Source organism: Schistocerca nitens, chromosome 1 (genome assembly GCF_023898315.1).
Source record: "Schistocerca nitens isolate TAMUIC-IGC-003100 chromosome 1, iqSchNite1.1, whole genome shotgun sequence".
NCBI lineage: Eukaryota > Metazoa > Arthropoda > Insecta > Orthoptera > Acrididae > Schistocerca > Schistocerca nitens.
Genome location: NC_064614.1, coordinates 960,502,317 through 960,527,750, shown reverse-complemented (window position 1 = coordinate 960,527,750; position 25,434 = coordinate 960,502,317). Strand labels below are relative to the sequence as shown.

The following is a 25,434-nucleotide window of genomic DNA, read 5'->3' as shown; positions in this document are numbered from 1 at the left end:
ATCAAGTTTGAGATGGAAGCAGAGACAGATGCTGCTTTGCCCTCCCTTGACGTCTTCGTCTGCTATAAAGAATACGAGTATCAACCACAGTGTTTACCGAAAACCCACCCACACACACCGGTATCTGCTCCCTAACATCTATCACCATTCGTCGCAGAAACGTTCTGTTCTGAGGACCTTGGTGCATCGAGCGGAAACCGTCTCAGACGCTGAAAACCTGCCGAAGGGACTGAGCCACTTACGGAAAGTATTGAACGAAACGAGCTACAACAACCGCCAGATTTCACAATCCATCTTTCCCAAAACAAGGAAGGAGAAGGACCCCGAGGAGAAGTCGCAGAAGCTTGCGTTTTTGCGTTCTGTGGCTCAGTAACAGAAAAGTTAGCCGGCTTCTAAAGAGGCATAAAATCGATTCTGTCTTCAGGGCTCCAACAAAAATTCGGCATCTCATCAGGACTGTGAAAGACGAAGTAAGCCTCAGAACGTCAGAGTATGTAAAATGCCGTGTGGGTGTGGACAGTTCTGTGACGGCCAGACTGTGCGTACTAGGAAACAGCGCTGTGTTTAACACGAGAGACGATTTCGCCTTCGGTACCCTGAGAAATCATCTGTAGCAGGGCATTCTCCTGAAAACGGACATCGTATTGCATTTGACGAGACGTCTTTTACTACAAAAACTAATAGTTTCTGGGATAGCGCCATAAAAGAAGCTATGGAGGAAAAAATTTGTGACAATACCCTGAACTAAGACGGCAGCCTGCAGCTAAATCTAGTCAACGAAGGAAAATTAAGGGGAAAATTTGTCTAGTCACAAATTTTTGTACAATGGTAGGGAGAATGTTATGAACAACATAATAAAAATCCCCGCCTGTGGGTGTGAGCATTGGAGGAGAGGGACTTTTAAAGGTCACTTTCTTATGTTTTTCCTGAATAACCGCGGCTTCCAGCAAAAACGTTTCCCAGTAAAAAATTAAGCTACATTAAATTTACCACAAAAGGTCCTATTCATTTTTTCTCAAGAACTCATAGTTTCCGCGTCGCAGAGATGAAAATTCGCAAGTTATTAAAAATAGTGTTTTAATGGCGTGAAATTCATGTTTAATACCCGTTGAACCCAGAAATAACAGAAAATGTACATTAGTTATTATAAATAACATCTTGTCTTGAATGGGCACATTTTAAAATCAGTAGTTGTATCATCATCGTCATTGCCTTGCGGATCGTGTAATGCTACACGATTCGTACATATACGACTGCATAGAAATGGAGCCACTTACCACACACCCACATCATACCTGGCATGATTGGTGTTAATATGTCAGATGGAACCCAGCTAATCATGTAAGTCAGGGACAACAATACGCCGTAATGCACTGTGTGTCTGATGTTCAAATACCTGAAATTCCGTAACACCTAGGTGGCCTACTTCTGTGGCAGAGGGAGCCGATTTAAGCTGCTGTATTTCTTCAGATGGTGGAAGAGCTGACGCTGGGGTGCTGCGTTGGATGCCCTCTTTGCTGTGAAAAGTATTCCAGCCGTCCACAGTGCAACATCGAAATCGACATTGTCGAATATATGTTGACAAAATGTTCCACTTGGGGCAGGCTCTTCAGTGTGGTAGACAGCAGGTAACTCCAGCTATTGTGCTTCGTATTATGTTCCACTGAAACCTAAACCAGCAAGCAGACGAGTCAGATTTTTTCGTCCAAGGTTCTTGTGAATGAAGAGAGCGACAGCATGTAGTCTAGATGATATGAATAATCGTGGGCGAATGGCAGCAATGAAGGCGTGGGATATAGATGTAAGCTTCCTTTCAATTTTCTGTTTTGCCCTTTTCTTCACTGAAATGCAGTCAATAAAGGCACGGAGTGTATGAGGTATCGTTTCCTCAGCCCCACCACAGAATTTGTCACAAATTGAAAAAACGGAACTACCATACGCCATTGACTCAATATCTTCAATGATTATAGTGGCAGCTGCTTTTACAATTCTTTCCCTTTCTGCTCGCTTGTCTTTGCACTTCGAAGAATATCATTTTTTTTTCACCTGAACTGCGAAAGTACACAAAAGTTTTTCTGGTGCGGATTGTGCTGAAAACAACAGGGTACTCCTATTTTCCACTCATTCTGTCCTTGACTGTCTTTATAGGAGGTAACACTCCCGAAACTTCCTCCAGCAACTCTTCTGAGGTGAACTGGCAGTCGTCATTTCCCTTTATGCAGTGGAATATTTCCTCCATTGACACAGTAATTTCTTCAGTCTCAGGGCGTCCACTTCTTCTAGGTTTAGGTGCTGAGCCCATAAAGAATTTTTTTTCAGTAATCCTCGTGATATCTTGCATCTGCAGCGTGTTGATCCTCAAAAGATCATATAGTCTTCAGATAGTGTCTCTCCACCCATCCTTCCTCTCCTCTGCACGAACCCTGCTTGTGTTATCGCCACTGAAGGATCGAATACTGTAATCCTTTCGCCGCCATTTTTGGGTTGTTGACTTCTGTTCATCAAAAAATCCATCATCAGTATCTTCTGCACAAAACAGATAGCTAGCGTTAAAATCAAATTTCGCTTCAACTGAAAGCAAACGTTGAAAGCTGTTCATCTGAAACAGCCTCTCCTAGAAACCTTTTAATTGATTTATTGTGGTATACTCTTTTCTTCAAGATACAAGAATGACACCGTATTTTTTTATTCCTGATACTCTCAGCTTTCCAGTCTTTTCTCAAATAACTGGCATTTACCAATCCACGAATTCCTTTCTCACCGATATTGCATCGGCCATTGACAACATCATTCTCACAGATTAGAGTTCTCGTCCACTATTTTAAGTAACATATTTTGCATGAAAATATCACAGAAACCACAGAAATAAATTCTTGCTTAATAATAACTACTCACTTAATAAACTAAAAATCACTCTACTATTTAAAAGCGAGCACAGAGAAGTTGTTTTGTTTACTGACATATGAAACTGGACAGGAAATGCTAGAGAGGGTAGAGTTGATTATTCTGTGTGTAACTTAATAAACTAAAAATCACTCTACTATTTAAAAGCGAGCACAGAGAAGTTGTTTTGTTTACTGACATATGAAACTGGACAGGAAATGCTAGAGAGGGTAGAGTTGATTATTCTGTGTGTAAACCTAAGTGTGAGCAGTTATGTAGAATGACTAAGAATCAATTTCCCTACAAAGTGATGTGCAGAGATTTACGTAGATTCTCTTCGTGTGTATAGTTTTATTAGTAACTAATATCTGTATTCCATTTAGTTTAACGCATTTTGTGGAAAATGAACACTCTCCTGGTGCATCTGTGAGCAGCGTCATCAGTGGTTTACAACGCGTTCTGCGAAAGGGTCAGTATTATTGTGAAACAGCGTGTAGTTGTCTCCTGCGACGTAGTGGTGTAGAGAATGGGGGCTCACTTGCTCGCTCTTCATTTTACAGACGCACAAATGAGGGAAGTAAGTGATGTCATTCTGGCGACCTGGCCTCCCTCACAGTTCTGCCCTCCACCCCCGCTTCCTCCCACTGCCGCCAGTCACATCGCCAGAACACAATGTGTCTCTCAATACTGCTCTACTGTACTTAGATATGGCACAGTCATTTATATTTAGTCTTAACCCACTTCATTTAACAATAACATTAATTTTATACCATTAAAACAGTATTTTAATACATCTACATCTACATCTACATGGATACTCTGCAAATCACATTTAAGTGCCTGGCAGACGGTTCATCGAACCACCTTCACAATTCTCTATTATTCCAATCTCGTATAGCGCGCGGAAAGAATGAACACCTATATCTTTCCGTACGAACTCTGATTTTCCTTATTTTATCTTGGTGATCGTTCCTTCCTATGTAAGTCGGTGACAACAAAATATTTTCGCATTCGGAGGAGAAAGCTGGTGATTGGAATTTCGTGAGAAGATTCAGTCGCAAAGAAAAACGCCTTTCTTTTAATAATGTCCATCCCAAATCCTGTATCATTTCTGTGACACTCTCCCACATTTCGCGATAGTACAAAACGTGCTGCCTTTCTTTGAACTTTTTCGTTATACTCAGTCAGTCCTATCTGGTAAGGATCCCACACCGGGCAGCAGTATTCTAAAAGAGGACGGACAAACGTAGTGTAGGCAGTCTCCTTAGTAGGTCTGTTACATTTTCTAAGTGTCCTGCCAATAAAACGCAGTCTTTGGTTAGCTTTCCACAAAACATTTTCTGTCTTTTCCTTCCAATTTAAATTGTTCGTAAATTGTAATACCTAGGTATTTGGTTGAATTTACGTCTTTTAGATTAGACTGATTTATCGTGTAACCGAAGTTTAACGCGTTCCTTTTAGCACTCATGTGGATGACCTCATACTTTTCGTTATTTAAGGTCAACTGACACTTTTCGCACCATTTCTATATTTCTTCTAAATCGTTTTGCACTTTGTTTTGATCTTCTGATGACTTTATTAGTCGATAAAAGACAGCGTCAACTGCAAACAACCGAAGACGGCTGCTCAGATTGTCTCCCAAATCGTTTATATAGATAATGAACAGCAAAGGGCCTATAACACTACCTTTTTGCTCTTTTTCGGTACCCTGCAACGCAGGAAATTTTAATTCTAGAGAAAAAAATGAATAGGAACCTTTTTGTAGCAAATTTAATGTAGTTTAATTTTGTACTGGGAAGCGTTTTCGCTGAATGCTGCGGTTGCGAGTTATTCAATAAAAACGTAAAAATGTGACCTTTAAACGCCTCCCCTCCCAAAGCTCACACCCCAAAGGTGAGGATTTTTAGTGTTTTGTTCATGACACTCCCCATAACATTGTACAAAAATTTGCGATTACATGAATTTTTCTTTTACTCGTCATTTTCTGGTCTTCGTCGAATGGGCTACTAAGCACGGCTTGGGACCCGGCCATTGGAAGGTTGAAGCAGTTGCGGTGGGCGCGCAACGAAAACGTTACCTTATATGGCGCCGGAGCGAGCACCAGTGACGTCACAGTAGGCAGCGCGGCTGTAGAAAGTCGACAGCAGCAACCAAAAGACAGTCACCACTTGACAGTGGCAGAGGAGTACTCGGCCGAAAGCTCGTGGATTCCAAATTGACGTGGCTGGAAGCTAGGTAGAATTGTATAGGTATGTACAGATTTGATCTGTCCGTTGTAGACTCAACCACTGCTTAAGCATTGTTAGTGCCACAGTTATTAGCGGTTCAAACCTGACGGTAGTTTGTCACACAAGGAAGTTAGAGCGACGAGTAATTAGACGTTTTCGCGTCGAAAGGTAAACGAGAAGGAGGAAACGGAGCGAGAAGCAGGTGTAGCGGGCTGGCTGCCCCCCAGGCGCAGGCCGCGCCAGTATCGACGCGCGGTGCCCGTCGGCCGGCGCCCGCCGCATCTGGGCCGGCAGAGGAGCGCGCAGTCGGCCGCCGCGCCGCGGCCAACCGCCACTTTTTCCGCCTTTTGTTTCCGCTGTTTTCCCGACGGAATAGGCCGGAGATGAGCTGGCTTGGCGGCTGGATCGATAGCCGCTGGAGGCTGGCGCGGCCGCGAGCAGTGCTCCAGCACAGTCCGGCGCCAGGGTCTCCGGTAGCAGCACGCCGCGCCGCCCCCACCGCCAGCCCCAGAGCCGTGGACGCCACGGCCCGCCTGCCATGAGGTTACCGCCTGTTCCTTGTCGTAGCGTAGTGGCCACCTGCACTCCTTTGCACTACAGCAGTTGACGCCGACACTTGTCTGTCGCCGTGCACTCCATTCTCAATGCCCAATTTAATGCTCCTTTTACAAGATCGACTTTCTTGTCCCAACTTACTACTCGAGACAAGTGAGTCTAATGCAGCGCCCCTGGCGATTTATTCGTGTACTGAGTGTCGCCTCTCTCTCGAGTGTCGTTTTCGTTTACACGTCGGCACCATAACTCCGTGTGTTGTGAGAGCTATCTATCGTGTAGTTTGGCGCTTGAACGGTGAAAGTGAGGTTATGAGGGACTACCCTTTTTAAGAAAATGTCGAAATATAGTAACAGAATGCAGGAAGAAGTAATGATAATTAACGACCAAAGCAAAATTCACAGTCGATGTTCTTATCACACGTCGTTTGGTAAATTCTCTATACTACTGAGAACTAAAAAAATAGGAAAAGTGTCGTCTAAACTTTTCAAAACATAAATATCTATTTACTCGAGAAAATATATACTTGCAGACACATCAAACAATATCTAGAACGCAGTAAATAGCGCCCTTTTACTTTATCAAAAAAATGGTTCAAATGGGGACTTAACATCGGAGGTCATCAGTCCCCTAGAACTTAGAACTGCTTAAACCTAACTAACCTAAGGCCATCACACACATCCATGCCCGAGGCAGGATTCGAACCTGCAACCGTAGCAGTCGAGCGGTTCCGGACTGCAGCGCCAAGGACCGCTCGGCCACCGCGGCCGGCTACATTTTTTTAGTCAATCTTTCACCATTTTTTTGCATTTTGTTCGTTGTTGATCGTTGTGTTTGGTCGTTGCGGACGTCACATGACATCCGTTCAAGTTCGTTTGTTGATCCCTCCACTCGGTTTTATTATTACAGAGACCAATCTGACCGAACACGCTGACCTATCGTGCCAGAAGAACCGCTCGGCCACCGCGGCCGGCCTTTACTTTATCCTTTGTATCTTTTTTCATTGCTAAATACCAAATAACATCCAAAATTATTTTTCACGTTAGGCAGTTCTGACTTCTTCACTGTTACAGTAACTTTGATAAAAACGTGTTTATCTGCTTATGTTAGTATTTAAGCTTAGAGTAGGTTTCTCTCTGTAAAACTTACACTCAAGAGATGGTGAAAGGAAAACGAGACGGATAGGAAACAAGTAAGTTAACTGTTTATTATTTCAAAAGTGTTCGGCATAACCCTTGACACATTTGTCCCACTGGGAAAAGAGGCGGTCAGCGCCTTCATGGAAAAATGTTTGCGGTTGGCTACAAAACTACGATTGTACCAAGGCAGTATGTACCTCTTCGTCCGGGGCCAATCGATGGCCACGAATGTTTTCCTTCAAAAATGTGGAAATCGCAGGGGGAGAGATCTGAACTGTATGGAGGATGTGTTGGGACTTCTGCATCGTAGTCGAAATAACGTGCCAACTAAATGCCAGCTCACATGTTACAAGGTCGTTTAGACTACGCTGCAGAAGTTCCGCTGGGAAGTCGTTACACATCCTCCATACAGTACCGATCTCTCCCCGTGCGATTGCCACATTTTTGGAGCTATGAAGAAAGACATTCGTGGCCGTCGATTTTCTTTGAACGAAGAGATGCACACCTGCCCCATAGGCAACCGCAATCCCTTTTCCATGAAGGCATCGACCGTCTTGTCTCACAGTGGGATAAATGTATTAACAGCTATTGCGATTACTTTGATATAATAGTTTCCTTGTTTTTTCTATTAGTCTCGTTTCCATTTGTCTACCCATTCCACCTTTTCGCTTTTAGATATTTCGTCTTTTATGTGGCGGAACACTAGTAACAAAAATACCAGCACCTCGTGCAACATTTCCAGTGTGTCACAAAAACAAATGAAGTCACACAATAAAGATTAATAAGACACGAAAGTACAACATCCATTTCTATAATAGACTGAACTGGACAAGAATATGTTAAATTCTGATGTTAGCAATGCCGTCACGGCCTCTTGTTTCTGTACATGCGCAATGTACAGCACATTGGAAAACTTAGAACTCCAAACTCGGCACAATCCATAGGTCACTGACGTCACAGACACACTCGCGACATGATTGGCTGCTGCTTTACGTGTAGACACGTAAGGTGCACGCACTTCGACTACTCGATTTTGACCAGGAAGTCGGTCGTGAAAAATGGGCGTAAGATGACACTGCCATTCACTTATCAGTTTGCACCGACAGCATGCGACGAAGTGTCGCTACCTCGCTTTCTATTATGTATGTCTGGCGGGCCGCGACCTAATAGGTCATTTTCATCCGAGAGCGCCAGTACATCGGTCACTTCATGCTATCCCGAATCTCTTCCCTATTTCTCATTGGCGCCTCTCCTCTTTCGTAGCATCAGAACCAGCTGACAAGCATGCTCCTAGTTGACATGTCATTTTCAATGCAGACTCCACCGATCAAACCACCACCAACTCAACCACCCCCTGTTTTCTGTTCCTGTCTTCTTCTCTCTCGGCATGATAATCAAGTGGTTCAAATGGCTCTGAGCACTATGGGACTTAACTACTGAGGTCATCAGTCCCCTAGAACTTAGAACTACTTAAACCTAACTATTACGTCTTACTTGCATAGACCCACTCGTCTGTTTTACTTTAGAAACAGCAAAATTTATTTACCACTTCAAAGGTCTCTTATCCAAGTTTAACATTAATCGTCCTGCAGCCTCTGCGTTCACCATTACCTTTATTTCTTTTTTGTTTGTGTGTATATTATATCCATCAGTTATCACACGTTCCATTTATTCAGCACCCGACACAATTCCTGATTACTGTCGACGACCGCTGCTATGTCATCAACGAACCGCATCATACTGATTTTCTGTCGGTGACAAACAATTCCCACAATGAAATATACCTTCATTTCCTTCACTGCCTCTTCAGTTCATACACCTTATTTCAGTGGTGACAATACGCCACCCGTCCTCACCCCAATCCTGATTGTGGCCTCTTGTTCCATTACGTTAATGGTGACTACTCCAGGCTGTTCCTTATAAAGGTACCGAGGTGCCTTGTATCCCTGTAGGGAATGCGACAAAGTCTAAAGCCGGTAGCATCTTATTCTATTTTACACTATCAAAAACCTTCTCCAAATTTACAATGTATGTTTCCTTACTTTTCCTAAATATGATCTCTCTCTTGACAATTGCAATGTTAAAATTCTTCTCGAGTGCCGTTACTGTTCCTCTCTCAGTCCGCTTTCAGTTTTCTCTTCCATTCCTCGATAAAGAACCATTTGTGAGTATTTTTGATGCCTGTGATGATGGTATGATTATGTGGTAATTTTCACCTGTATCCGCTCTTGTGTTCTTCAAAAGCGTAATAAATATATTCCGTCAAAATCTTATGGTACATACTACTATATTCAATGTACTCGATAATTTGTTTTACCTATTACAGGACTTGCTCTTTCAGTTTTATTAATCTAACTTCATGAGTGGCCAAAACTGACGAGGTATAGTTTGCAGTAGATCCGACTGGATTTTTGCATTTATCTCCTTCGTGAATGATTCACACTTGTCTAGAATTCTTCCAATTAATCTCAGCCTAGCGTTTGCCTTCCATACAATTTATATGACCGTTCCAACTCTTGTCGCTCTGGACGGATGTGACTCTTTTCAGTGATTGCTCTACGAAGGTGTGAATAAACAATATCGAATAATTGTTTTATGCGGGTTATATTTGGTTACGTTGAGAATCATCTGCCAGTCTGTGCACCAAACGCTAAGCACTTACAGGTCTTGTTGCATTTCTAATGGCCGGCCGTGGTGGTCTAGCGGTTCTAGGCGCTCAGTCAGGAACCGCGCGACTGCTACGGTCGCAGGTTCGTATCCTGCCTCGAGCATGGATGTGTGTGATGTCCTTAGGTTAGTTAGGTTTAAGTAGTTCTAAGTTCTAGGGGACTTATGACCACAGATGTTGAATCCCATAGTGCTCAGAACCATTTGAACCATTTTTGCATTTCTAATTTTTTAATGGCATGATCACCCTCAAAACAAATGCGTCATTCTGAAACAGCTTTAAACAGCTTTACACAGCTTTCGACGTTAAATAACATATCTTGCCTACTGTGCGTTCAACTATCTCTTTAATTATTGTCGGTTGCTTCACTAACATGAAGCTTCTTATGGTAACACTTATTTTTTATCCTTTTCGTTTACACTTTGCGTTCTTATTCTTCCTTAGTTCTTGTTCTAGTGTGACCAGATACTATTCTTGTCACCTCACGGACAGTTTACTTGAAGATGATAGAGCATCTCGTGTACTGCACTTAATACGAAGGCATCGCGTGTTCATTATCTGACTGTGAAATGTGTAAATTTTTTCATTTGTGCGTTCGTGTTTTAAATGTTTATGTGCAACACTTTTCAGGTGACGGTGGACATGAGTTCCGTATTTGTCTAAACAGGTGCTTGGAAAAACCACCCAGAAATCACTATCATTTATATCATGAACCAATGATTGTTAAACCTGTGAGATCATTCAATTATTTAGCTCCTTTTTCAACAAGATAGAGCGCTACATGTAATGTTTACTAGCAGGTGCTTCCGACTTGACTCGCCCACTAAATTTATTGTTAACATTCCACTGTAGCTCCGTTTGAAATGCTACCAATTTATTATTTTCTTGTTTGCAGATGGTCGACGAAAACCATACCAGTGTGGAACAATCCTAACAGTTTACATGTCTCCGTACAGAGGCCCTTCCTCGTTTATGTGCTGGATTTGACTGTAATTTCTTCCAGAGCAAAGCATGGTAAACACTGCATCAGTGGCATTTCGACGACAATTTTTTACCCGAGTACATGCATATAAGTAGTCACAAGGTTTTACTAAGAACATGACATGTTACTTATATGATTGTGTTGTGGATTGGTGTGATCTGTGCTTGTTATTATGTTACCTTGGTCACCTCGTGACTGATTAGTTACACGCTGTTGAGCTATGACATGGTACGTCACTTTCAACACAAAACGTTTGATGTCTGTAAACTAATGCGACCTTCTTTCCCTTGCTAACCCAAGTGGGTAGGTCAGGTCGTTGTAGAACTGTCGATAATTTTCAGCCAAATCCCAGGGAGCACGAAGAGTGGGAGGGGGGATTTCGAATTACGAATATCTGAAACGAAAACTCTAGCCTCACAGAAATAAAAAGAAAAAAAAAGAGACTGAAAACGTTTGCCGGCCGAAGGGGCGCAATAGTTAAGACACTGATTCGCATTCAGGAACGTTGGGTTTAAAGCCCATCCAGTCATACAGAATTACGTTTTCTGTGAATGAGGCGAATCGCAGGACTGTCACTTTGAAAAGACTGCAGCCAAATTCTTTTCTCATCCTCCCTTAAGTCTTCCTCCTATTTTTAATAACGTCATTGTCGACGGGACGTTAAGCCCCAACCTTTCTGTGTTTCCCTCCGAGAACCTTGTTCGTAGACGGGGGATTACGCCCGATTTTCCTTATATTTCGTACAGTACGGTCACATTCAAAACTGCGTGAGTCTCCTTATTTGATAGCGCATGTGTGGTGACAGTGAAGACGTGACATGCTCGACGTATAGCACGGCATGGAAGGGGGGTGCGAAGGCATGCGACGCGCACACGAACCCATTCGCCCAGAGCAGGAAGATCCACGGTATCGGCTGATGGTGAATCCACCACAAACTCTGCAATACGGAGGAGGGGTTCACTATATAGAATCTCGGCGATCGATGTGTTCAAGTCTTTTTTATGGGCCGAGCAAACGCCGAGCAGGACACCGGGAGGGCTTCGGACCATAAGGCACCATGGCACATAAGCGCGGCCTTGAGAGCGCGTTGCCGCCGTTCGACGAGGCCAATCGCCTGCGGGTGGTAAGCCGTGGTGTGGAATTTGGCAACACCGCAGAGTCGTGCAAAGAGGACGGACTAGGACTGTCATCGCTGATCAGTCATGAGAGACAGGGTGCAGCCAAAACAAGCAACCCACGCTGAGACGAAAGGACGAGTGATGGTCTAGGCCATTATGTCAATAAGAGGGACCGCCCGACCCAGCGGGTCATGAAGTCGATGATCGATAAGACGTCTCTGTAACACTCGGAAGGGGGGACGGGGCCAACGACATCGATGTGGACATGCTGAAGGCGGCCCTTTGGGATGCCAAAGTTGCCCAATGGTGGTTGAGCTTGCCTGCCGACTTAGCTTCGTTGACACGGGATGCATGCATGGGTCCAAGTATGGCAGTCGTGCTTCACACTAGGTCAGACAAAGTGCTCAGTAACCAGGCGCGTCATTTCTTGCATTCCAGAGTGGGCCAAGCCATATGAAGCAGTAAAGACCCCATGACGAAGTGCGATAGAGACCAGGGGACGGAGAGTTCCCATAGAGGTGTCACGAAGGACAGGGATCGTCGACCTGTGTAGGGTTTGGGGTTGGACAGAGAGCAATGACTTGCTGTCTGATATATGATATTATTTGCTGTATATCATTGTCTTCCACCTGAAGTCGGACGAACCCTTCAAAATTTAGCGATGCAGTTAGCACACGGATGTGGGAAATGTAGTCTGCCACAACATGCTCCACACCACGGATATAGCACGTGTCAGAAGAGTGCTGACAGATGTAGTCCATATGGCGGAAACGGCTCGGCGGAAGGTCCTTAGCTGGGTTACGAATAGCGTCCACGAGTGGCTTGTGATCTATGTAGATCGTGAAAGGTCGCCCCTCGAGGTCACTACAGAAATGTTTAATTACCTCGTTCACAGCGAGGAGATCATGATCGAAAGCCAACCACTTACACTGGCTCTTAGTCAGTTTCTTGGAAAAGAATAAGAGGGGTGGAGTCGGCGGTGTGCTGTTGTAAAACAGCGCCCACAACTGAGTCACTGGCATCAGCCGTGATCGAAACACGGGCCTCATGGTCAGGGTGGGCGAGTGTGACGGCTTTGGTGACGGCAGTTTTAAGGTTACCAAAGGTTGGTCCACTCCAACTTCCGTTTCCCGTGGCGTTTTCGCAGGAGAGAGCGTCAGTGAGGGCCATTTGGACAGAGGCAGCTTGAGGAATATGGCAGCAGTAAAAGTTTGCCATACCGAGAAAATGACGAAGCTGAGCATAATCCTCAGGGAGAGGAAGATGAAGTATGGTTTCGACAAGAGAACTCATCAGTCGGAGGCCGTAGGCAGAAACAGTATGGCCAAGGAGGGTAACTGATGTGGAACACAGTTGAGACTTATCATAGTTGAGAACCACACCGTTAGCAGCGACGGCCGAATGGGCTGCATCGAGGTGAGCTCGATGCTCCTCAGTGGAGGACGAAAAGATTAGTATATCATCTAAGTAAGCATAAGCAAATGGCAGAGGGAGCAAAATGGTATCAATGAACCGCTGCGATGTCTGTGCAGCATTTTTCAATCCATAAGGCACATAACAGTATTGAAGGTACATAACAGTATTGAAGTAGGCTGAAGGGTGTGATGATGGGCACCTTCAGAATATCCGTTGGATGCACAGGGATTTGATGGTACGCCTTGGAAGAATCTAAAACAGAGATAAAACTTAGAACCATGTAATAATTGCATGAAATGCTGGATATGAGGAAGGGGTAGTTATCAATAATGGTGCGAGCGTTAAGGGACCTGTAGTCCCTGCACATAAGGTGCCATCCTTTTTAGGAACAAGGTGAACAGGTGAAGACCAGTTGCTATCGGAGGGGCTGAGGATGCCCAAAGGCAACAGATCCTGAACGACCTCCTTCGCACGGAGAAGTTTGGAAGCGTTAAGGCACCTGGCCTTATAACGAACAGTTGGGCCATTGGTGGTGCAAATCCTATGAAAAGTGCCACTAGTGATGGCTGATATTCGTATAGGAGGCTCGGCAATAGGGGTCAAGAAGCTATCTGCAGGCAACATCGGTTCAATGACCTTGGTGAACTGCGGCAGCATAGACAGGGCATCGGCTTAAGTTGGTGATGGGAGATGCAGTGTAGGAGCGGAGCATGCAGATGCATCTTGCAGATTAGTCTGCGGTGGTGAGAAAACAACAGCAGGCAGTGGAATACTCGGCACAGGAGTAGGTTGGTGGGAAGACACTGTAGAGGTGTGTGATGGACCACCTCGTTGCGGGTCTACAGATAGACGGAGGCTGAGGTGATGCAGATGCGTAAGGCATTGTTCTGGGTGCAGAGTTCGTCAATTGTGAGTGTATGTGCAACAGGTCAGAGAGCCGTGTAGTGACGTGCTCAACCAGGGACACACATGTGGAAAGTGTAGCCAAGGAGGTAGAGAGCGGAGTCATGTCGAAGTGTGAGCATAGAACGATTGAGTCAGACATGTGGTGGAGTGTGGCGGCCTGCAGGTGTGGTGAAAGTTCATAATGGTGTGGAAAATCCAACCCAGTCACAGGTTCATCCACGTTGGAAATGTGGAAGGTCCAAGGGTAGGTGTGAACTGGAGATAAGTGAAGCGACATCTTGATGGAGCCATGGATCACAATAGGAGAAAGATTGGCAGTGATCAAGGTGAGGGTAGAAGGTGATAGTGCGTCAGCAGTATGCTTGGCTGGGATTACGCTAATGTCGGCGCCGGTTTTCACAAGAAAGTGGGTGCCCGTTGATATGTCTGTGGCATAGAGGCATTGCGGTGCTCAAGCGAGTGGTACAGCATCGGACGATAGGTGCTATGAAGGAATGTGGTGGAACACGGCACCTAAACATGGCTTGTCAGTCAAAATGCACAGCAGTTGCAGGTGCATCCCCGTAGGTAGAATGGAACCAGCACAGCAGGTAGGCTGTTTGGCGGATTGGTGCGGTGTGGAAGGGGGCCGGGCAGCAAAACAAATGCTGTCTTCGGAAATGCCGTGAATGTCAAGGAGCTGATCCGCTAAGGGGAACCAAGTCTTTGGGTTATCTTTTTGCAAAGCAGGTAGCCTAGAAAACCTGCCGGGTAACACAAGTTGAGGCAGCACAAGCAGACGGAGATTGGTACGACCAGAGCAGAACGCTTCTGACACCGGAAGTGTGGTAGCGGTGGACAGTGCGTCACCCAAGGTCTGTGTGAGGGGGCGGGGGGGGGGGGGGGGGCGCATGCAGCACATGGTGTGGAGTGTGCGAGTGCAGATGTTGGTACTGTGTGTCCAAACTGCGTGCCCGCCAAAGAACACGTTGGCCCAGTGACTGGCGCGGGCAGAATGGCCAGTGCCATTAGGAAAGCAGGCACAAGGCGGTCATGGTGCAACCACAATATGACAGTTGCAGTTCTGGAACTGTCCTGAAGGTAATAATTTACATGAAGGATAAACCACATAGTCCTTAAGTGGAAGGTCAATGACGTTGTCATCAGACGGCATGCACTGTCCATGTGTGGCTGTCGTGCTGCGATGCTAGGCGGTGACCTTGTTGTGCCGGGTAAGATTAGGTGGCCATCGACGTGGCCGGGCATAAATACTTGTTTACTTTTAACCAAATTCGGAGTAGGTATAGTTGTCCACTCTTGATCTCAAGCAAAGTTAATGAGGTCCGTTACACTTGCACTGAAAGACACTGTTAGATCCATTGTGACGGAAACAATGTGGGCTGGCATACGAAGTTTGTAAATGATGAAAATAAGCACAAAATAACTCGCGATCACACGACGACAATGTCGGGGTTTTCACTGTGGTTATCATGTATGGTTGGTTGGTAACAACACACACTAAGTATCGTATATACATTTATTGAACATTGAGACAGAATGGACAAACATGGCAAAACACATGTTGCATACTGAGAGAAGACATAGAACAAAAGCAGTTCAAAGAAATAAGAATCAAAGATAGGGTGCTGTGCACCAGAGATGTCACAGTTACATTCTCTGATATTTCAAGATCTACAGATCATGTTCCCATGGTTAAGTATTCTGTCTTCTTGAAGTTCAACTTCAGTCCCCAATTGCTGTATTCTTCTATTAATTTTCTCACCATATGGGAGATATTTTCTTCATTAGTCATGATCACCATATGGTCACCTGTGAATAAAAGGATATATGCGCAGTAGTCTTCTAACAGAAATCCCATTTTACTGCATTTATTTTTCCAGTTCTATGAAGCGATTTGTAGATATATTTTGTACAATGTTGGAGACAAACAACAGCCTTGTTCCAATCTTTTAATTATTTTAAGCAATTTAGAGATGATAGATCCTACCCTTATTCTTCAATGCACATCTTTATATACTTCTTATGAATAATGGAGCCAGTGCTTGGCTAGTGGGATATTTTCATAAGCTTTTTGGAGATCAATGATCACTAAATGTGTTTCCTAATTTCTTTCAGGTCTTTTCTGCAACAACTGGCATAGGGAGTGTATATTATCAATACATGATATGGTTATAATAGAGGGAAACATTCCACGTAGGAAAAATATATCTAAAACCAAAGATGATGTGACTTACCAAATGAAAGTGCTGGCAGGTCGACAGACACACAAACAAACACAAACAGCCACATAAAATTCAAGCTTTCGCAACAAACTGTTGCCTCATCAGGAAAGAGGGAAGGAGAGGGAAAGACGAAAGGATGTGGGTTTTAAGGGAGAGGGTAAGGAGTCATTCCAATCCCGGGAGCGGAAAGACTTACCTTAGGGGGAAAAAAGAACGGGTATACACTCGCACACACACACATATCCATCCACACATATACAACACAAGCAGACGTCTGCTTGTGTCTGTATATGTGTGGATGGATATGTGTGTGTGTGCGAGTGTATACCCGTCCTTTTTTCCCCCTAAGGTAAGTCTTTCCGCTCCCGGGATTGGAATGACTCCTTACCCTCTCCCTTAAAACCCACATCCTTTCGTCTTTCCCTCTCCTTCCCTCTTTCCTGATGAGGCAACAGTTTGTTGCGAAAGCTTGAATTTTGTGTGTATGTTTGTGTTTGTTTGTGTGTCTGTCGACCTGCCAGCACTTTCATTTGGTAAGTCACATCATCTTTGTTTTTAGATATATTTATTAATACATGACCTGCATATTCCAAATGCTCTCTTTTTATTTGATGTCTGCAATAATACTTTGATATGTTTGCTCAGATTTAACCATACAACCTTCCTATTAGCCTGTTGGGCTGTTTATACTGATGCTTCTATAACTGTCATAATCTTGTCTGTTTTCTTTTTTGTAAATGAAACTTATTACAGAAATATTAAAATCCTCTGGTAGCTCTTCACCATTCATCATCAGTTTATTGAAGAAGCATGCCAGTATTTCCCATAAAATTGGTCCATATTTAACTTAATTAATAGGTATGTATCTGAATCTTAAGTATTTGTTTCATCCATCTGGCAGTATTTGTGTACTTCATTCTGCATCACTGTTCCCCCATCCAAATTACCTGCATCTTCCAGTTGATAGACTACCTGTTTGTACTCATTTCTGCTCTTGCTCAATAACTTTTTGTAATGCTCCTCTGACTCTTGAAAACGAATTATTGTGACATTAGCTTTTCCTATTTTATCTGCAGTAAGGCATGTTATTGTTTCCTACACATTTCTTACTTTGGTACCTCCCATATATGTATTGATCTCCTTGTAATTTTTATCTGGCATTAGCTGTTTTGCTCTTGCAGTTCCTTTTTTAATGTCTGCTGCATCTTACATAGAATGTACTGTTAAATGTAGCAGAAAAAAAATTATGTTATTAATGACATTAAATCAGAGCTGTCTGTGACTGTAACTTTAGGTCAGGGATTATTAATTGACAACATTTCATCACCAGTCACAAATTTTATTCCTAATTGCTGTCGAATGTATTTTGGAGCTAGAACTCCATTTTCAAGGACTGTATGGATGTATATATGGTGTGTTATATTCTCATTTACTGTGTTACAATACTACTGTAATAAACATGTTAAATAGTTTCAAAATGTAAGTGCAAATATGGAAGTTTTTCATCAGTGCAGAAGATGTTAAAGTCTTGTGGTCAAATGGAGGTGAAAAACTGAAGTGCCTATAAAAGATGTATAGTGAAAGAAAACACCATGCAGACATTAGATTTAAAGACGATCTGTTCATCAGACAGATTTTAATCCTCACACTATATTGGACAAACTACATTTTGCAGCATTGGGCTTTGAAAATGAACTGTTCACCTGGTCATTAAAACAATAAATCTAGTGCTCATATGGTGTGTTTCATTGCCTCAACAATGGTCTTTGTTTTCACAAGATTGCTCCAGCTACATTATCTGGTTGTTTGCTTAGCCACAGATCACTTTACAAACAATAAAACATAATTTAAAATTCATATAGTTATTGATAGGTCTATTTCCAAATCCAGTATTACACTATTTATTCACAGTTACTGCACACATTACAGTCACTTCACACACATCCTTTCATTTGATGTCATTTTCCATTGATATGTATTGTGTTCAGTAAATTTGTTTATTTATTTATTTGTCTATGAGACCTTTTTGGTACATAGAATGTACATTAGATGTTGGATATCATTTAACACAATGTTGTTTTATCATTTTAACATCATTAATATCTTAAAGTTACACTACTTATGATCGGTACGTTATTTGTATTTGTTCAATGGTTACAATGATACTATGGTTTTAGTGGATAAGCCTGGTATATTATTTGGTTAAGACTGGTACATTATTAGTCATACTGGCACATTATTATTTATTAAAATATTCTTTCAGACTGTGGAAGCAGTGATCAATTAGATAAGCCTTTGCTGCAGCTTTGAACCCTGTTGTGTTGTTTACTGATTATAAATTACTTGGTAGTTTCCTGAGTATCTTTTGCAAGATGCAGAACTCTATTTTGGCAGAGTTTAGTTTTTGTATGGTGCGTATGGAGATACATTTTCTGCCTTGTGTTATGAGTGTGTATACATCTTCAGTTTTGAGAAATGTATGAATACTATGGTTTCATATATGTGAAGGCATGGAAGAGGAAGGATTTGCAGTTTTCTGAAAAGTGGCTTGCAAGATTTTCTGTGTTTGGCACCTTCTATGATTCTTATGATTCTTTTTTGGATTCTAAATGGCTTGATGTTGTTGGTGAAGCTATCTGGAAAATGACACCATACTTTAGGATTGATTGGACACTTTCGTAGCACACCCTTTTTAGGCAGTCTGTGCTACAGCAGTTTTAAGGATCCTCATCAAATAACAGGATGTGTTCAACTTTTAGCTGAGATTGTCAATATGAATTCCCCACCTGACATTACCCTGGATCCAGAGCTCAAGAAACTTTGTCAGGTCAACTCTATTTACAGCTTTGTTTGACAACTGCATAATTAATAGTGTGTGAAACGTCTTCCTTGACATTATGGAAGCTGATTACTGCAGTTTTTCCTTCATTAATGATTACCATACTGTATGTGAACCATTCTACTATGCTATCCATTGTATTTGTTGTGTTTTCTTGTAGTAGGTTTTCTGATTTTGCAATAATGACTAAGTCTGCCCCTGGTAGCTGGATGGTCAGTGTGACGAATTGTCAGTCCTCTGGGCCCGGGTTCAATTCCCGGCTGGGTCAGGGAATTTTCTCTGCCCAGGGACTGGGTGTTGTGCTGTCCTCATCATCATCCTATCATCCTCATTGACTGCAAGTCACCGAAGTGGTGTCAAACTGAAATACCAGCACCTGGCGAACAGCCTTCCCAATGGGGGGGGGGGGGGGGGGGGCCTAGCCATACAATTAAATAAATAAAGTAATGTCTAAGCTTGTATCATCAGTAAACTGGTAAGAATTTTGATGGTGTATGTTTGTTTGTAGGTAATTTATATATAGGAGGAACAGCACTGCCCCAGTACAGACCCTTGGTGAATACCGTATTTCAGGCCTTGGTATCTGAGTAATGATTTGTGATTTTGTTGCGGTCAGTGTGTTGTATTTCCACTGTTTGTTTCTGTCTGCAAAGGTATGAGCTGACCCAGCCATTAGTTGTGCCTCTGATACCTAGTTGAATTAATTTCTATAGGAGTGCTTCATGATCTATAATATCAAATGCTTTTGACAAGTCAAGACATACTCCAGTGAATATTTAACACTGTCCTTTTTCTGGTAAATTTCACTTAGGAGTTCATAGATAGCACTGTTGATTGAGTGGTTCTTCCTAAACCTCTGTTGTGCTGTGGGTAGGATTTGATATTTTTCCATAAAGACTGTAAGTCTCTTGTGGAAGACCTTCTCTAGAATTTTTGAGAAACCAAACAATAGGGCAATTGGTCTGTAATTGCCAATGTCTTGTGTGTTTCCTTTTTTGTAGATTGGTATCAATCTTGTGGAATCACAGACAGTTTAATTGTTTTACAACCTTGAATTTTTCTCCAATTCCTAGTCCATGTTATTTAAGCATTTGTTTACTGTATAGTATATTTTATTCGAGAGGTATGCTTTAACTGCCTTTTTAAACATGGTTGGTTTAACTACCCCTTTCATTTCCAGTATATTCTTTTTATTTGATTTGAGCCTTCTGTGACCATGTAAATAGCTACCTCTGATTTAACTTCCAGTTTTTCCAATATTTTTTTGTTCAACCAGTGTTCCGTTATTTCTGAACTTGTGAACAGTTTGCGCCAGTGTTCATTTTTGGTTTCTCTGAGGACTGGAATTTAAAACCTCCTTGCAAACATGTCTTTTTTCAGAAAACTGTGTTCTTCAGTCCTCATTTCTTTTAGATCACGCCTCATTTCGTGGAGCCACTTGCATGAAGGAGATTTTTTTTCTGATTGACATAAAAATTGTTTTGCGTATCCCATTTTCATTCATCTGAACCAGATAGCCATAATACAAAGTCTACATTTTCTCACCATTAAATTTAGTTTCTCATTTTTCTTGCACAGAAAAAGCCTATGCATCATTGCATTGCAAAATGACAGTTGCCAAAGCTGTTACATAGGGAAGTTGTTCCACAGACATAAGCAAGAGAAAAACCATAATTCAGTAAGGTCATTAATCTGCTCTTAGTTTCATGATTATAATGGATCATTTCCAGTCATAATCATTCCCAAGTCATTAACTTACTTACAAGCTGCAATAGGTATGGAGAAAGTGCTTCCATGCTCTTTCACTTGTATCCAGACTTGAATGTGAGTTTTATTTCTGGCATTATTGTAATGAAAACATTAATCTGACGTTGATCTTGCTCAAGTTGATGCCTGCTTGAAATGTGAAAATCTTGTTACCAATGTATAGATCTTTCATTATCATTCTGTGTGAGGAATGTAGCCGAACAAGAATTACACATTCACAAAGGCAGAGCAAAAACGTTTTGTGGGAAATGGATACACATTGCTGAATTGCAATTATAATGTGATGACACTATTGTTATCATATTTAACTTCATGCAGAAACTTCCACTTCCAAAAATTCCCATTCTAGACAGATTCTAGTTTTATTAATTATGGGCCATTTGCCGTGGTATCAAAAACTTAGACAGACAGATTTGATCTCCTAATATATTATGAAGCACAATCACAGAAAAAGAATCAGTGAGGTTTGTTTCATGTTGTTCAAATACATAAATAAGTCTCTACCTCCTAAAGTGAAAAATATTTACCTTTTATCTGACAGTTGTCCTGGGAAAAACTGCAACCACACAGTGACTTGATTTGGTTGATCCTGTGACACTTCAACAATATAATGCATTATTTTCCCATTAGAGGTCATTCTTTCCCTTGCAGTGATTGAGATTTTGGAACTACAAAGAAAAAACTCAATAAATATTACTGTGTGTTCAGTGGTATGCTTCTGAGTGCTCAACCAAGTTGTATTTCTATTTTATGCACAATAGTTCAGCAACTGACCCATTAATCTTCTTCAGGTGCTACCCACTGCCCAGACTCCAACCAGTCCAGTTAGAGACCAGGCAGTGAGTACGCATAACAGCACAACTCGCAGCATCTGAAGAAGATGACTAGGTCAATCATCGAAATAGTGTGCATAAAATGGAAACATCTCAACTGAACTCCCAGAAGCACATCATTAATCAGTCATATTGAGAAAATGTGAAAGATCATATTACTGTGTGTATGTTCTGGAACTATATGAAGCCTTATTCAAACAGTACTGATAAGTTTCAAGTGATGAAATTCAGATCCCTATACATTCTATAGTTTTGATAATTTGTGGAAGATTACTACAAGGATTTGCTGGCAAAGATGATTTTTATCCAACATAAAGTTAAATTTACTCCTGGAAAATGGAATTTCAGTATATTCACAACACCAGGGACTTGTAACTGCCAACAAGATATTTAGTACTTAGTGTCTAACTCTTTCAGCTACAAAAAGCCACAGCAAACTCAAAACATAATGCTTCCCTAATCTTAATGTTACTTTTCTGTGGCTGTTTCTCTGAGTAAAAAAAGTTGGAGAATGTGAATTTACATACCTATACTAAAGGATTTTCATACATCTTTTCCATTGTCACTACTTGAGGATGCACAATGACACTGCAGATGGAGATGTCTTTTTTAAATCTATCTCTCTGACATAATCTTTTTGTATTATTTGTCTCTTAGTGTAGCAAAGTTTGAGTATATAACTTTGTATGATGTATTATCAGTGTCAACTTTTCCATAAAAAGTTAAAAAAAGTCAGGCATTTTGTACTATTTCCAAGTTTATTTTTCATCTGGAAAATACAGTCCATCCATGCATTCAAGCCCTGTATTCTGTCATTGTGGGGTCAGAACTGGTAGGGTACTTCAAATTTGCATGGAATTATAGGCTACTATTATGATGAGGTAGGTCACCATTCCCAAAGGCATTTTAAAGCTATCACATGTTCAGATGAGTTTAGTATATATTGCATGGTCAAATGTAACATCTTTTTCAAAACTGAGACAGACCCTGAGAACCAGCCCAGTATTCACCTAAGTGGTAAATACCACTCAGGGATTAGGCCTTAGGCCTGTTCCAACTGGCCAACTCCTGCCTACAAGGCAGTATGAGAACTGTTCTAAGATCATAGGATGTGATCAGCATCACACCAGTCCCTCAAGCCATTCCTGTTAGTTGATGAATCCTTATGTTGCTGTGGCTACTTTATTCAAACAGATCCTCATTTGGTCTCACAAGGCTGAGTGGACCCTGTTCCAGAGGACTGGTACCCAGGTCCTCATCATTTTCAATCCAAAGTCAGTGTGCATCTCCTTATCCAAGAAGCAGGCACTTTAAATTGTTCAACTACCTGGACAGTTCTGCAAAATATGAATAAAATTAAATTTTGGCTTACATATGCTTTAGCAGCAGAATACTGTCCTCTAATTATAACTGTTTTGTTTCATCTAAATGTTATTTATTTAGCACAGAATCAACATTAGTTTATTTGAAATTTTTGTTTTCAGGAACTGGAGTTGAAACCAAATTTAGAGCTAGATCAAACCAATGCATTTTTATGTATAAGATGTGTTTTATGTATAATATGTGTATATAAAACAAAGATGTAACTTGCATCTAGAATGAATTACCACTCTGTAGCAGAGTGGGCACTCATTTGAAACTTCCTGGCAGGTTAAAACTGTCTCTCTGTCTACAGCTCAAACCTGGAGCCATTGCCTTTCACAGTTTTGATTTGCCACTAAGTTTCAGTGCGTGCACAGTGTGCTACAGAGTGAAAATTCATCCTGGAAATAATCTCCTCCATATGGCTTTTTTCCATGGAGTGATAGACCCACAAGGTATGCAGGAGAACTTCCGTGAAGCATGGAAAGTAGGATGGGGAAGTGCTGGTAGAAGTGAACTGTAAGGGTGGATTGTGAGTCATGCCTGGATAGCTCAGTCAGTAGAGCACTTGTCCAAGGCAAAGGTTCAAGTACGATTTTGGCACATAAGTTCAACCTGCCAGGAACTTCCAAAGATGTAACTTATTCTCAGTTTTTATATATATACAGTTTTTCTGCTGTCTGTAAAATTTAGAAAATGGACTTACGAGGTGCGGCTAGAAAAAAACTGGACTGATGCTGGAAAAAACATTTATTTACAATTATTTACAATTTCATGTTATCTCCTTCAATGTACTCTCCTCCTCGGTCTCTACACCGCTCCATACGAATTTTCCACTGTTCATAGCAATGCTGCAGATCATTTTCGGTAAGTCCATACATTACTTCCGTCGCTTTTTCTTTTACTGCTTCAACAGTCTCAAATCTAGTTCCTTTCAAAGCTGACATGACTTTAGGGAAAAGAAAAAAGTCACAGGGGGCCAAATCAGGTGAGTAGGGTGGATGATCTAAGATGGGAATGTTGTGTTTTGCCAAAAACGTCTTCACTGACAACGCACTGTGAGCTGGGGCACTGTCTTGGTGAAGGATCCATGACTTTTTTCTCCACAAATCGTTCCGTTTTCTCCGTACTCGCTCACGTAGGGTAGCCAGGACGCTAATGTAGCAATGCTGATTCACTGTTTGTCCCTCTGGTACCCAATCAATGTGCACAATCCCTTTGATGTCAAAAAAAAAACAATCATCATTGCCTTGAATTTCGATTTTGACATTCGTGCTTTTTTTTGTCGTGGAGAACCAGGAGTTTTCCAATGCATCGATTGGCAAGTAGTAACATTTTGTAAGAAGGTGGGATCACTTTCAATGTTTTCCAGGATGTCAGAACAAATCATTCTTCGGCGTTCCTTCTGTTCAATTGTGAGACACTTTGGAACCATTTTTGAACACACTTTGTTCATGTTGAAACTTTCTTGAAGAATCTGCCTAACACTTTCCTTGTCAACTCCTGTTAACTCAGACACTGCTCTGATTGTTAAACGACGATCTTGTTGAACAAGTTTACCGATTTTTTCAATGTTTGCATCAGTTTTTGCTGACAATGGTCTGCCAGTGCGAGTGTCATCACTAGTGTCTTCGCGGCCATCTTTAAATCGTTTAAACCACTCAAACACTTGTGTTCGCGATAAACAATCATCGACGTACACTTGTTGTAACATTACAAATGTTTCACTTGCAGATTTTCCTAGTTTGAAACAAAATTTGATGTTAACACGCTGTTCTTTCTGTACACTCGACATTTTCCGACACACAGACAAAACGTCAACTACTTAAAACAGACGCCACGGGCAGACTGAGTGCAGGAGGCAGATGAAACTCGAGCAGTAGGCGGAGCGAGAGTCACATGACAGGCCACGCGACTTTCAGCCTTATTGCATTCGTTTTATTGTTTCACCAGTACTAGTCCGGTTTTTTTCTAGCCACACCTCGTATATCACTTATGGAATAACAGATTCACTTCATATTATCACATATAATTTGCTATCAAGTACCAATTATGGGAGCAGGGTCATCAGTAAGAAGTAACAATTCACACTGAAAGTACATTTATTAAGCACACATGAAAGTACAGATGGAGCTCAGCAGAGTTAGTTACTATATAACAACACATTTTTTAATAAATTACAATAATGCATAAATAATGATGTCACAGAAACTTATAGCAATCACAAATGTCAGATGATAAATAATTTCAAGAGGTAGGAATGGGACACACATCACCAGCCAGCATCTATAATCACTACACCATGACACACAACATACAGCATTGTTCCCCATCCTCACAAAACAGCGACCTGCTATTTCGAAGTTGACTATAGCTTCCTGGATCTGGATCCAGTCAGCAGTCCTATGTATGGTGTTGGTGAATCCTCACATTCTGGCCATGTTGTTATATCTTCATGGTCATCTGTGATATTTAACTTTGAGGTAACACAATCATTGGGCAGGTCTTCATATTCTTTG

General features: G+C 41.8%; 1 protein-coding gene across 1 annotated transcript in view; it reads left to right on the top strand.

Moving 5' to 3' along the window:
• The first annotated feature begins 1,771 nt into the window (after positions 1-1,771).
• The window catches only part of LOC126214768 (uncharacterized), a 46,599-nt gene continuing 22,936 nt past the window's right edge, over positions 1,772-25,434 (top strand). Inside the window, exons 1-3 of the mRNA XM_049941469.1 lie at positions 1,772-1,801; positions 5,524-5,654; positions 10,366-10,484. Of these exons, the coding sequence (XP_049797426.1) occupies positions 1,772-1,801; positions 5,524-5,654; positions 10,366-10,484 (280 nt within the window). The remainder of the gene's footprint in view (positions 1,802-5,523; positions 5,655-10,365; positions 10,485-25,434) is intronic.